The sequence below is a fragment of the Aquarana catesbeiana genome, linkage group LG07 (genome assembly GCF_042186555.1).
Source record: "Aquarana catesbeiana isolate 2022-GZ linkage group LG07, ASM4218655v1, whole genome shotgun sequence".
NCBI classification, from domain to species: Eukaryota; Metazoa; Chordata; class Amphibia; order Anura; family Ranidae; genus Aquarana; species Aquarana catesbeiana.
In genome coordinates this window covers 163,376,781-163,391,914 of record NC_133330.1, presented here as the reverse complement: position 1 = coordinate 163,391,914, position 15,134 = coordinate 163,376,781, and the positions used below count along the sequence as shown (strand labels likewise).

At 40.0% G+C, this 15,134-nt stretch overlaps 1 protein-coding gene across 6 annotated transcripts in view; it reads left to right on the top strand.

The window, feature by feature from the left end:
* The window catches only part of FIRRM (FIGNL1 interacting regulator of recombination and mitosis), a 399,519-nt gene that overhangs the window by 189,296 nt on the left and 195,089 nt on the right, over positions 1 to 15,134 (top strand). For all 6 annotated transcript variants that reach the window (XR_012235300.1, XM_073592830.1, XM_073592831.1 and 3 more), the window contains one exon: positions 3,722 to 3,811. Coding sequence is in view for 5 of the 6 variants with exons in the window: in XM_073592830.1 (XP_073448931.1) it covers positions 3,722 to 3,811 (90 nt within the window). In the remaining variant the exon portion in view is untranslated. The remainder of the gene's footprint in view (positions 1 to 3,721; positions 3,812 to 15,134) is intronic.

The following is a 15,134-nucleotide window of genomic DNA, read 5'->3' as shown; positions in this document are numbered from 1 at the left end:
GTGGCAGGGGGTGTGTCCTATGCCTACATACTTTTGCTAATAGGTGTCCCTTGCTTCTGTCTCAAAAAGTTGGGTGGTATGGTAAATCTACCAAGCAATGGTTAGAAAATAAGAAATGGAAGATTATTGATTGGCATAGTCAAAGCCCTAATTTAGATCTCTTTTGAAATGTGGGGGAGGGCGTGTAAAATATGTTTATGCAAGGTAGTTCACAAACATCTTGCATCTGAAGGAATTTTGCATTGAGGTGTGGTCACAAATTTCACTGTTGTAAAAAAAAAACAAAAAACTGGTAGACAGTTATATAAAATACCTACAAGAAGACATTTTCTTCTGAGGCCAAGGGTGTATACATTTTCCTGGTGTTTTTAATTTAAAGCAGACCTTAAGTCATTTTTTCAACTTTCCATCTATTAAATCTTCTGCCCCTGTTTTAACTTTGGATAGTAAAACATTTTCTTTCTGGCAGTAAATACCTTATACAGCCCACTTTCTGTTTCTTGTCTAGTATAAAGCCTAGGCTTATGACATCATGTACAGCTCTCTCTCTAACTCACGTGAGAGTTTGCCAGATAGAGGGGGGGATGAGTCATAAGAGGGCCAATGAGAGCCTGGAGATGAGCCTCTGTGTAAATCCAGGAAGTGAACAGGCAGCAGCTTCAGCTGTCCACAGTTAAAATGGTTGCAGCCAGACTCAGTGGAGGGAGATTTCTGAAGCATATTTGGCAAGTACAGAGTCACAGTATATATAAAATAATATGCAAAGTGGTTGGAGGGAAGCTTCAGAATAGCAAAGATGTTTTTATTACAAAATTATGTAAGCAGACTATAGTTCCTCTTTAACCACTTCACTACCCGCCCATAGTCAAATGACGGCCTGAGATGGGATCTCCCATCCTGGGTGGCCATCGTATGACGTCCTGGGCTTCCCGGCCGTCTACGCCCACGGCATTGCTCGGACCCGGTGCGTGTGCCCGGCGGCTGCGATTGCCGCCGGGCACCCGTGATTGCCCGTTAACCGAACAGGGCCGTGGATCTGTGTGTGTAAACACACAGATCCACGTCCTGTCAGATGAGAGGAGACCGATCGGTGTTCCCAGTACAGAGGAACACCGATCGGTCTCCTCCCCTTGTGAGTCCCCACCCCCTACAGTTAGAATCACTCCCCTAGGAAACACATTTAACCCCTCATCTCCCCCTAGTGGTTAACCCCTTCCCTGCCTGTCACATTTATACAGTAATCAATGCAATTTTATAGCATTGATCGCTGTATAAATGTGAATGGTCCCAAAAATGTGTCAAAAGTGTCCGATGTGTCCGCCATCACGAAAAAAATCGCAGATCGCCGCTATTACTAGTAAAAAAAATAAAATTTTTTTAGAAATGCCATAAATCTATCCCATATTTTGTAGACGCTATAACTTTTGTGCAAACCAATCAATATACGCTTATTGCGATTTTTTTTTTACAAAAAATATGTAGAATACGTATCGGCCTAAACTGAGGAAAAAAATGTTTTGTTTTTTTTTTTGTTTTTTTTTTTTTGTTTTTTTTTAAATTGGGATATTTATTATAGCAAAAAGTAAAAAATATTGTGTTTTTTTTTCAAAATTGTCGCTCTTCTTTTGTTTATAGCGCAAAAAATAAAACTGCAGAGGTGATCAAATACCACCAAAAGAAAGCTCTATTTGTGGGGAAAAGGACGTCAATTTTGTTTGGGTACAACGTCGCACGACCGCGCAATTGTCGTTCAAAGTGCGACAGCGCTGAAAACTAAAAATTGGTCTGGGAAGGAAGGGGGTGAAAATGCCCGGTATTGAAGCAGTTAAATGAGTTTTATTATTGATTTTACTAGTAATGCACAGAAAAGGGAGCAGAAATCATCTGATGCGCCCAGTGGCAAACAAGACATTATAAATAATGGATTTATCTAGTCCTTTGGAGAAGTTTATAAGTTGAAACTCTGTTGCCATTGAGGGGATGGAATGTAATATAATTATTACATGAATGTATTCTATTAGCAACTAAGATGGTAAAGAACACCTTAGATGAGGGGTGTCAAACTAAATTTCATCACGGGCCGCATCAGCATATTGGTTGTATCTGTAAGAGTAGATGTCCAGAGCACCTCACTCCCTTTACATCTGATGTCGAACCCCCCCCCCCCCTGCCATCAGAAGTCAAGGGTCCCTCACCCTCCCTTACATCACAGTGCACCCTTTTAGCATGTGCTGCTGCAGGGAAGAAGCTAGGGGCGGAGCTGGGAAGCAGAAAGTGCAGAGTCTGGAAGAGGACCAGAGGAGGGCTGCAGTCTGCTGAATGCTGAGAACAGGGAGAGTGAAGAGGAGGCAGTGCTGTGGTTGCACAGAAAGGCGCAGGATCTGTAGGCGGATATCTATCCTTCTCTCTGCTGCTGACTTCTGAGATGGGGATGGGACGGAGGGGCAGAAATGAGCCTCTCTGTGGTTGCATGGAGAAGTGCAGAATCTGGGGGAGGAGCTCTGTCATCCTCTCTGCTGCTGACTGCTGAAACAAGGTGAGGGCAACAATGAGAGGGTTTCCGCAGAAGAGGTTGGAGGGCCGGATTCGTTCCCCCGGGCCTTGTGTTTGACACATGCTTTAGATGAATTACAGGCTAATTTGTACCCAATCTTTGATTGGATTACCCTGTCACTTTCAGTTAAAAAAAAAAAAAAAAAAAAAACCTTTTTCAGGATTTACGGATCATCTTACTGAAATTAAGTAGGGTGATTAAAGTGGTTGTAAACGCTAAACCCGCTACCCACTGAAGTGGTAAAATACAGAGTTGAAACAAAGCTTCTTATATAAGTTGTACCTGTTTATCTGCAGCACTCTTCTCTCTACAGCCTTTTAACCACACAGGGATCTGACATCACACACTGCACAGCATAGAAAGGAGAGCTGAGTGTGATCTGAGACCTGAGTGGAGGGAAAGGACACACCCCCTCTCTACAAAGTCTTATAGTGAAAAAAACATGCACAGCTGAGGCTGTCAATCACACACTGTGTGCTGAAAGGTTGTGTGAGGCCCTCACCTGAAAATTCAGAGTCGGGATAACCAGAAATCACTAAAACCGATAGGAGAGGAAAGGTAAAGGAGACAGAAATTACAGTAGGTGCTTTGGACTGAGGCTAGTGCACACTATAGGGGGTTATGCGCTTTTACTGTCTATTTTTTTTTTTTTTTTTTTTTTTTTTTTTTTTTAGTCCCCCTTAACAAATTGTGCTTTTAGACTTTTGAATAAGATGACTCTTGGAATAATCTGTCAATAAATGGCTTGAATTTTGTCAGATTCCTCTTAAATCGGTTGAAATTCGAATCGTCAGGGCCCTGCTGACACCACTTTGCAATCAGGTAGAAAAAAAGGTGGCTAAATAGTGACTTTGGCCATCCATGCAATGGAGAAACATTGGTTTCACTTGTTCAGCCTACTTGTATGTTCAGCTACGGTTATATAGTAATTGCTACTGATAATCAAGATGTGTTTGTGAATTGAAAAACAACAGGAAGAGGTTTTTTAATCAATTAACTTGTACTCAACTGGGATTGAGCCATACTCCCTGTGTGCGCCTAAGTATGTAACATTCTTTTTTTACTTGGACCCGTTTCATTTTATTGCAATGAGGTTGTATTTCTGTCTATCACTTATTTTTTCTAAAACTGGCTGCTGTAATGCTTACTGTACTTTTTAATTCATAGGTGAAATATTGTCCTGGCAAATCTTCCCAACTTTCACACTTAATCGTCCTCCTAAGACGTTTACTATTCTTACTGGATACTGATTATCAGGTATAAATGCTACTATCTTCTTTGTTTTCCATTGACCATACTCCCATTTTCTAGTAAGGTTATATGTTAAATGGTAAGTGCATGTTGTTTTTTTTTTTTTTTAAATTGGTAAAATAAAAAGCTGCTTATAAAGGATGCTAAAGAAATGTGTATGGAAAAAGAGGTAGCAAAAATGTGTTGTTAGTTTTGTACAATAAACCCCTCTATATTAAAGATAGCTGTGATATAATAAACCACTTTAAGACCGGGCCTATTTTTCAAACTTGTTGTTTACAAGTTAAAATGTTTTTTTTTTTTTTTGCTAGAAAATTACTTGGAACCCCCAAACATTATATATATATTTTTTCCTAACACCCTAGATAATAAAATGGCAGTTGTATTACTTTCTGTTACACCATATTTGCGCAGCGGTCTTACAAGTGCACTTTTTTTTTGGAAAAAATACACTTCTCTGAATTAAAAACGAAGACAACAGTAAAGTTAGCCCAATTTTTTTATATTGTGAAAGATGTTACGCCGAGTAAATTGATACCCAACATGTTACGCTTCAAAATGGCGCCCGCTCGTGTAATGGCGACAAACTTTTATCTTTAAAAATCTCCATATGCAACGTTTTAAAAATTCTACAGATTGCATGTTTTGAGTTAGAGAGAATGTCTAGGGCTAAAAATTGCAAAGACTGCTAAAGTGACCATAAAATCATTCACTCTCAGTTAATAAGGTAGCATAATAATTAGATCTCTGCCTCTCCTCCAATTTTGAGGTTCTGGCCGTAGCCAATTGCATATACATGTAAAAAGGGATCTATTCCTGGGGTAGTCTATAGAGTAGACGTCCCCAGGATAGAATAGACAGCTACTTATGGTCAGAAAGGGCACTCTACACCGTTATGTAAAAAAGTTTTGTATCAAATATTATTAAATCCTTAAATATAAAAACATTATGTTGCTTTCAATGAGGTTGATTAGCTCAAGTCCTCTGACACCACTTCATAAAAAGGTAATACCTTAAATGTATAAACATACAGATAAAGTATCAATGTTACAGATGTCTAACATACAGACAAACAATACTCACATATAACAACTGACAAATGACATATAATGCAGGCACCTGAAGTGATCCATTTCTGCCTGACAGTCCCGGTGGCTAATTGCCTCTATGATTATTTTAATCAATATTATTAGATTATTAATAAATCAAATCTGATTATATGGTCAATGTCGGGAGTGCCAAGCAGAGATGGTCCCCGGGGATAAATTTAATTAGATATTAGCTGAATGACTGGGGTCTACTTGTTGGGCGGGGGGGGGGGGCGGTAAACGAGGTTGAAATAAAGCTATAATGCCTAATTTGGTTGAAAGTCCTCAGAAATTTGATAGAATGTCCTCTTTGAGCTGTTCCGTTATTATTGATGTAGTTGGAATGTAGACATATAGGGAATTGCTTTGAATTCAAATCATATATCAGAAACAAATCAGGCAAATAACCATTAAGAGCACTTATGTGCTTGCGAGTGTTCAATGATAATGTTCAGTAATAGTATGGACACTGTGTCACTATTTTCTTATTTCTCTAATCCTTTCAAACACTTAACATAGCCCAAAGATCTTGCAGGGTCTTTCTATACATATCACTCATGTTAATGGAACCGGGATACTAAGTATAAAGTAAAACAAATGTTTGTTATTACGTTACCAGCTTCCTTTTGTGTGGACTCTGGTGAAGTAAGCTCCTTGCTTTTCCCGGCTTTTAGCGTTTGAATTGAGAAGCAGCTGCTAGTGAGTACTGAGTCACTGTGATCGGATCATCGCTTGTTCTGCCGCGCTGTATGACTGAGCGTCTGCAGGTGAATCGGATGGTCTTCTGGCGATTAATCGCTCATCTGTTACCTTAACGGAAGCGAGATGCTTCTCCGATTATGGACACAAAGGTAGTGAAGTAGCTGCTAAGAAATAATAAGTCCCAATAGCCAGATCATGGCTTGTACTGCTGCGCTGTATAGCTGGTCATACACAGGTTGGATCGGGTGATCATCTGGTAGTTAATCGCTCATATTAGCCACAGTGCTCCCGTTCCATATTAGACCATAGTAGACTTGCTAGCGGCTCTACTCGCATTTAACATCTCATGTGCAGTGGGTCACAACCAAACCGCTCCTCCGCTGCCTGATAATACTTCAGGGATCACTTCATACCGCAACTCTGCATGTTGTTAACGTCGATGCGTTTCGCAACGAATGAGTTACGTAGCTTCAACTGGACGTTCCGAGTGCTGATCCCCACCTCTCCTTTGTAGTAAATCCGGGTGTGATCGCTCCTCCTTCTCTTATTTTCTTTCATAAACAATTAAGGACAAACTTAAATGACAGTTTGGGTGATTGTCTTTCTTTCATCTGTAGCATTTCCATGTTTATTTTGTATTTAACTAACATTGCTGTATTTTTTCCTTATTTATAATTGGCAACTCTTTTTTACTTCATACATTTCTAATCTAGGAAACATTAGACATTTTTCTGAATCTTAATTTCACTTTATATGTATTAAGAACTTGGTGGGAGGTCTGGTGCAAATAGTATTTTTTGGATTATGGGAGGTCATACAAACAGACAAAACACACAAAGACGACATAAAGAAAAAGTGGACCTTAGGATTAATCTAATTCCTGAGTTGTGGTCATTATCATTCATTTTAAGGGGGGAAGCCGATGATGGTCTATATAGGACCAAAATTGGTCTGGGGGTCCCCAAAAGATGAACCTTTGCCGAAATCAGATAAGCGACAAAAAGTATAGATCATATATATTGTCTGAAAATGTTATTTTAATTTAGAGCTATTTCATTGGCTTAAAAATGGCTGTAGATTTAACTCGGTGTTCATACCGAGGGGCGCTAAAGATTTCAACATATAGATCCACCATTTTTCTTTTTGTAAAAGAATACAATCAAAATCCCCTCTTCTCTCAGATAACTTCAAAACATATATACCTTTTACTTTCAGACCTTCTATTTCCCCATGATGGTGTTGTGCGAAGTGTTTGGCTACTGGTCGTTCTTCTTTTTTCTCTTTTGGCCCCCCCTTCAGTATTCTTTCCCTTTCCTTTTGGATATCTCTCAGATGTTCCCCTATTCTAACCTTGAGGGGCCTCTTGGTCTTCCCTATATACATTTTAGGGCACGGACAAGTAATCATGTATACCACCTTAGAAGTGGAACAGTTTATTAGTTCCCTAATTTTAAATTCTTTTTCGCCTTTTGCATCTCTGAACGTGTCTGTTCTTTCAACATGTGGACATATCTGACATTTCGTACATGGAAACATACCCTTACTACGTGGGAATTTGGACAGCCAAGTGGGGTTATAATGTTTGGTGAATTCTGAATGTATAAGTATATCGCCTATACTTTTTGATCTCCGGGCTACCATCTTGGGTCTCTCCCCTACTATTTTTGCTATGTTTTTATTTTTTAGGAGGACATTCCAGTTTTTCTCCAGTACTTTACGTACAGAGCCCCATTGTGCTCCATAAGTAGTAATGAGTCTTACGGGGTTGGACCCTGTTGTTTTTGATGGTATACGTTTTTGATTTATAGTTAGTAGGCTTTCCCTAGTTCGTGTTGCTGCTTTCTGCTTTGCACTGCGGATCTGACGGTGGGAATACCCCCTTTCCCGGAATCTTATATATAGTTCTTTTGATTCCCTAATTAGATCTTTAGTATCTGAGCAGTTTCGCTTTATTCTTATGAACTGTCCTGTAGGGATTCCATTTTTAAGCCGGGGGGGGGGTGGCTATCTGCCCTAAGTAGTGTGTTTGCTGCCGTCTGTTTACGGTAGGTGAGGGTGCTCACCTGCCTTCTTCGAGTCTGATGGTCAAGTCTAAAAAAGACAGTTTGTGCCGGTCGTAGGCGTAGGTTAGCCGTATGTTACGCTGCTTGACATTGAGCTCTGCAATAAATTCATGCAGAGAGTCAATGTCCCCCACCCACACGACCAGCACGTCATCGATGTACCTCAGCCACGTATGTACGTGGCTGAGGTACAGTGGGTGGCTATACACCTCCTCTTCCTCCCAGCATCCCAGATGGAGGCACGCGTAGGCAGGTGCCCACGCTGACAAGACACTGGTCACCGCCCACACCCATAACTGGCCTTCACAGTAAGGAGCACATGGAGGGCATATACATACAAGAAAAAGACAATTCCATAGCTCAACTCACCAACCAGTCTGCTGACCAACCAAATTTACCTGTCTAACCGTATGTTAAAAGCAGGGGTTTAGTTAGCACACATTTGCAAACGCATGTGAAAGCTGCAAGGCCTCGTCAAGGCACCCTGTATTACTTGCAGTCCTAACACTAAATTTATAAGTGTCTCCACAGTGGAAGCACATGCATTGAATGGATAGGTGTGAGACAGGTGAGCCAGGAGGCCGCCCTAGCCCCCTTAAAGGGACAGGACACACACTGGACACCCAGCAATAGCAGCAGAGGCGTCCAGTGTGTCCCCGACCCAAATATACAAACGGTAACAAGACACTGGTCACCGCCCACACCCATAACTGGCCTTCACAGTAAGGAGCACATGGAGGGCATATACATACAAGAAAAAGACAATTCCATAGCTCAACTCACCAACCAGTCTGCTGACCAACTAAATTTACCTGTCTAACCGTATGTTAAAAGCAGGGGTTTAGTTAGCACACATTTGCAAACGCATGTGAAAGCTGCAAGGCCTCGTCAAGGCACCCTGTATTACTTGCAGTCCTAACACTAAATTTATAAGTGTCTCCACAGTGGAAGCACATGCATTGAATGGATAGGTGTGAGACAGGTGAGCCAGGAGGCCGCCCTAGCCCCCTTAAAGGGACAGGACACACACTGGACACCCAGCAATAGCAGCAGAGGCGTCCAGTGTGTCCCCGACCCAAATATACAAACGGTAACAAGACACTGGTCACCGCCCACACCCATAACTGGCCTTCACAGTAAGGAGCACATGGAGGGCATATACCACGCTGCCCCCATTGAGGTGCCTTTAATCTGTTGATAGAATTTTTTTGAGAACTGGAAGAAGTTGTGGTGTAGCGCGAATTCCAAGAGCTTAATAAGGAATTCATTTTGAGGCCCATATTCTGGGAAACTTTTTTCTAGGAATCCTTTAACTGCTGCTATTCCCCAGTTGTGTGGTATCGATGTATATAATGATTCTACATCGATACTTACCAACCATGCTTCCTCTGTGATTTTCAGATCTGCGACTTTGGCCAACACGTGGCGTGTGTCCTGTACGAACGATTTTAATTCGTTTACCATAGTTTTTAATAAGGAATCCAGGTATTTTCCTACTCTGTCTAGGGGTCCTCGAATGGCAGACACAATTGGTCTCCCTGGAGGTTTTTCCAGGGATTTATAAACTTTTGGGATGCAGTAGAAGGTGGGGGTATTATAGTCATCTACTGCAAGATATTCAAACTCCTTTTTCCTTAGTAGGCCCGTCTCCACTGCATCATCCAATCTACTGTTCAATTCTTGTACCACCCCTGGAAAAGGGTCGTGATCTAGTTTTTGATAAGTGTTCAAGTCTCCCAGAAGACGCTTGGCTTCTCTTTCATAGTCTTCATCGTCCATAAGGACGATGTTACCGCCCTTATCACTCCTTTTTAATTATGAATTGTTTTGCCTCTTTAAGTTCCTTTAGCGCCTGCCGTTCTGTTGGAGTGAGATTGTCCTGACCTATCTGTTTCCAAGGTATTTCTTCTAAATCTGCCTGGACCATTTCTAGGAACATACTCAACCATTTATTTTTTCCCAGCGATGGCATTTTTGTAGATCTTATATTTAGATTTGCTAATCTCCTAGTTGGAGAATTTGTTGTTTGTGGCCTTTCATTTTCCTCTATTAAAGAATTGAGGATGTCAATCGCATTTTGATCATCTTCATCAAGATCACCATTATTAAGTTCGATGGGTCCGTCTTGTTCATATAGTGATCTGAAAAATACCTTTCTCAGATATAATACCACATCTTTGTAGATGGTAAATTCGTCCATGGAACTTAGTGGTGAAAAGGACATTCCATGTTGTAATAACTGGATGTGTCTCTCAGCTAGAGGAAATGAGGATAAATTAATGATAGTTCTGTCTTCTCCTGACATGACGTCATTAGGTGTAGCTTTTAACGGTTTTGGCTCCTTGTCCGTGAGCCGCCCCTTTGTTGCCTTGGGTTGTTCTCTCGCTGTTTTTTGCTTTTGTTTTCTTTCTTTTGAGATGGGTTGTTCATAGAGGGGGTATTTGTTACTTTTTCTCCCACCCCCTCCTCCTCTAAAAAAGTCACTGTTTTATTATTGCCATTTTCTTCCATTGTGGAAGGGGATCCATCTCGTCTATTACGTGACTGAGATCTAGATCCTCTTCGACTTGAGCCACTTCTCCCTCTTCTGATCATTAAGTCAAAGGCCTGATCTCTTTCAAAGTCCTGAGTGTCTCGCCTATATTTTGATTAGTTGCCTTCAAGTTTTGTTGTACTTTTTCTATTTCTTTTTTTAAAAGTTCATTTTGCTTTGAGAATTCATCCTCTTCTTTTAATAGATCTAGCCCCTTGGCACTTTCTTCTATTTTATTTTTGAGTTCTGTCATTTGGATTTTTTCTTCTTCCACTATTAAGGTCATAACTGCTATACCATGATTGATACATAGTTCCTTCCATTTCAGAAGGAATCTATCATTATGCAAGTGCTCTGCTGGGATGGTCTTGTCTCTTAGTCCTCGCGGGACTATTTTATGTTGAATATATGTTTCTAAAAATGAGACGTCCCATTTCCTGTTCAGGTGCTTTATCAAAAGTTTTTTATGTTCCTTAAATCCTTCCCTAATTTCTTCACTGTTATTCGGGGGCTGTAATGTGTCCCCTTCAAAGGTTTCCTTTATTTCTCTGTCAATATCTTCTCCCAAAACAAAAGCCATTTCTCAAACAAGTTCTCCAAATATAAAATTACACAAAGTTTTTAAACATAGAATATGAACATGTGTCAAAGGTACGCATTACCTAGAGGTGAAATATGGTCCGATTGGATCAACTAGAATCCCAAGACAAACATTAACTAAAAATTGCAAAGACTGCTAAAGTGACCATAAAATCATTCACTCTCAGTTAATAGTAAGGTAGCATAATAATTAGATCTCTGCCTCTCCTCCAATTTTGAGGCTCTGGTCGTAGCCAATTGCATATACATGTAAAAAGGGATCTATTCCTGGGGTAGTCTATAGAGTAGACGTCCCCAGGATAGAATAGACAGCTACTTATGGTCAGAAAGGGCACTCTACACCGTTATGTAAAAAAGTTTTGTATCAAATTTTATTAAATCCTTAAATATAAAAACATGTTGCTTTCAATGAGGTTGATTAGCTCAAGTCCTCTGACACCACTTCATAAAAAGGTGATACTTTATCTGTATGTTTATACATTTAAGGTATCAATGTTACAGATGTCTAACATACAAACAATACTCACATATAACAACTGACAAATGACATATAATGCAGGCGCCTGAAGTGATCCATTTCTGCCTGACAGTCCCGGTGGCTAATTGCCTCTATGATTATTTTAATCAATATTATTAGATTATTAATAAATCAAATCTGATTATATGGTCAATGTCGGGAGTGCCAAGCAGAGATGGTCCCCGGGGATAAATTTAATTAGATATTAGCTGAATGACTGGGGTCTACTTGTTGGGCGGGGAGCGGTAAATGAGGTTGAAATAAAGCTATAATGCCTAATTTGGTTGAAAGTCCTCAGAAATTTGATAGAATGTCCTCTTTGAGCTGTTCCGTTATTATTGATGTAGTTGGAATGTAGACATATAGGGAATTGCTTTGAATTCAAATCATATATCAGAAACAAATCAGGCAAATAACCATTAAGAGCACTTATGTGCTTGCGAGTGTTCAATGATAATGTTCAGTAATAGTATGGACACTGTGTCACTATTTTCTTATTTCTCTAATCCTTTCAAACGCTTAACATAGCCCAAAGATCTTGCAGGGTCTTTCTATACATATCAATCATGTTAATGGAACTGGGATACTAAGTATAAAGTAAAACAAATGATTGTTATTACGTTACCAGCTTCCTTTTGTGTGGACTCTGGTGAAGTAAGCTCATTGCTTTTCCCGGCTGTTAGCATTTGAATTGAGAAGCAGCTGCTAGTGAGTACTGAGTCACTGTGATCGGATCATCGCTTGTTCTGCCGCGCTGTATGACTGAGCGTCTGCAGGTGAATCGGATGGTCTTCTGGCGATTAATCGCTCATCTGTTACCTTAACGGAAGCGGGATGCTTATCTGATTATGGACACAAAGGTAGTGAAGCAGCTGCTAAGAAATATTAAGTCCCAATAGCCAGATCATGGCTTGTACTGCTGCGCTGTATAGCTGGTCATACACAGGTTGGATCGGGTGATCATCTGGTAGTTAATCGCTCATATTATCCACAGTGCTCCCGTTCCATATTAGACCATAGTAGACTTGCTAGCGGCTCTACTCGCATTTAACATCTCATGTGCAGTGGGTCACAACCAAACCGCTCCTCCGCTGCCTGATAATACTTTGGGGATCACTTCATACCGCAGCTTTGCATGTTGTTAACGTCGACGCGTTTCGCAACGAATGAGTTACGTAGCTTCAACTGGACGTTCCGAGTGCTGATCCCCACCTCTCCTTTGTAGTAAATCCGGGTGTGATCGCTCCTCCTTCTCTTATTTTCTTTCATAAACAATTAAGGACAAACTTAAATGACAGTTTGGGTGATTGTCTTTCTTTCATCTGTAGCATTTCCATGTTTATTTTGTATTTAACTAACATTGCTGTATTTTTTCCTTATTTATAATTGGCAACTCTTTTTTACTTCATACATTCCTAATCTAGGAAACAGACATCTTTTGGGGACCCCCAGACCAATTTTGGTCCTATATAGACCATCATCAGCTTCCCCCCCTTAAAATGAATGATAATGACCACAACTCAGGAATTAGATTAATCCTAAAGTCCACTTTTTCTTTATGTCGTCTTTGTGTGTTTTGTCTGTTTGTATGACCTCCCATAATCCAAAAAATACTATTTGCACCAAACCTCCCACCAAGTTCTTAATACATATAAAGTGAAATTAAGATTCAGAAAAATGTCTGTTTCCTAGATTAGAAACGTATGAAGCAAAAAAGAGTTGCCAATTATAAATAAATAAAGAAAAAATACAGCAATGTTAGTTAAATACAAAATAAACATGGAAATGCTACAGATGAAAGAAAGACAATCACCCAAACTGTCATTTAAGTTTGTCCTTAATTGTTTATGAAAGAAAATAAGAGAAGGAGGAGCGATCACACCCGGATTTACTACAAAGCAGAGGTGGGGATCAGCACTCGGAAGTCCAGTTGAAGCTATGTAACTCATTCGTTGCGAAACGCATCGACGTTAACATGCAGAGCTGCGGTATGAAGTGATCCCCGAAGTATTATCAGGCAGCGGAGGAGCAGTTTGGTTGTGACCCACTGCACATGAGATGTTAAATGCGAGTAGAGCCGCTAGCAAGTCTACTATGGTCTAATATGGAACGGGAGCACTGTGGCTAATATGAGCGATTAACTACCAGATGATCACCCGATCCAACCTGTGTATGACCAGCTATACAGCGCAGCAGTATAAGCCATGATCTGGCTATTGGGACTTAATATTTCTTAGCAGCTGCTTCACTACCTTTGTGTCCATAATCGGATAAGCATCCCGCTTCCGTTAAGGTAACAGATGAGCGATTAATCGCCAGAAGACCATCCAATTCACCTGCAGACGCTCAGTCATACAGCGCGGCTGAACAAGCGATGATCCGATCACAGTGACTCAGTACTCACTAGCAGCTGCTTCTCAATTCAAACGCTAACAGCCGAGAAAAGCAAGGAGCTTACTTCACCAGAGTCCACACAAAAGGAAGCTGGTAACGTAATAACAAACATTTGTTTTACTTTATACTTAGTATCCCGGTTCCATTAACATGAGTGATATGTATAGAAAGACCCTGCAAGATCTTTGGGCTATGTTAAGCGTTTGAAAGGATTAGAGAAATAAGAAAATAGTGACACAGTGTCCATACTATTACTGAACATTATCATTGAACACTCGCAAGCACATAAGTGCTCTTAATGGTTATTTGCCTGATTTGTTTCTGATATATGATTTGAATTCAAAGCAATTCCCTATATGTGTACATTCCAACTACATCAATAATAACGGAACAGCTCAAAGAGGACATTCTATCAAGTTTCTGAGGACTTTCAACCAAATTAGGCATTATAGCTTTATTTCAACCTCATTTACCGCCCTAATTACCGCCCCCCGCCCAACAAGTAGACCCCAGTCATTCAGCTAATATCTAATTAAATTTATCCCCGGGGACCATCTCTGCTTGGCACTCCCGACATTGACCATATAATCAGATTTGATTTATTAATAATCTTATAATATTGATTAAAATAATCATAGAGGCAATTAGCCACCGGGACTGTCAGGCAGAAATGGATCACTTCAGGCGCCTGCATTATATGTCATTTGTCAGTTGTTATATGTGAGTATTGTTTGTCTGTATGTTAGACATCTGTAACATTGATACTTTATCTGTATGTTTATACATTTAAAGTATCACCTTTTTATGAAGTGGTGTCAGAGGACTTGAGCTAATCAACCTCATTGAAAGCAACATAATGTTTTTATATTTAAGGATTTAATAAAATTTGATACAAAACTTTTTTACATAACGGTGTAGAGTGCCCTTTCTGACCATAATTAGCTGTCTATTCTATCCCAGGGACGTCTACTCTATAGACTACCCCAGGAATAGATCCCTTTTTAAAGGTCTAGGGCTAGAATTATTGCTCTCGCTCTAATGATCGCGGTGATACCTCACATGTGTGGTTTGAACACCATTTTCATATGCGGGCGCTACTCGTGTATGCATTTGCTTCTGCACGCAAGCTCGGCGGGACGGGGCGCGTTTAAAAAAAAAAAAAAAAAAATTTTTTTTTCTTATTTATTTTACTCTTTATTGTTTATTTTTACACTGTTCTTTTTTTTTTAAAAAAAAGGTGTCCCTTTTATTGCTATTACAAGGAATGTAAACATCCCTTGTAATAGAAAAAAAAGCATGACAGAACCTCCTAAAATATGAGATCTGGGGTCAAAAAAACCTCAGATCTCATATTTACACTAAAATGCAATAAAAAGAAAAAAAAATGTTTAAAAAAAAATGTCCCTTTTTAAGAGCTATGGGCGGAAGTGAC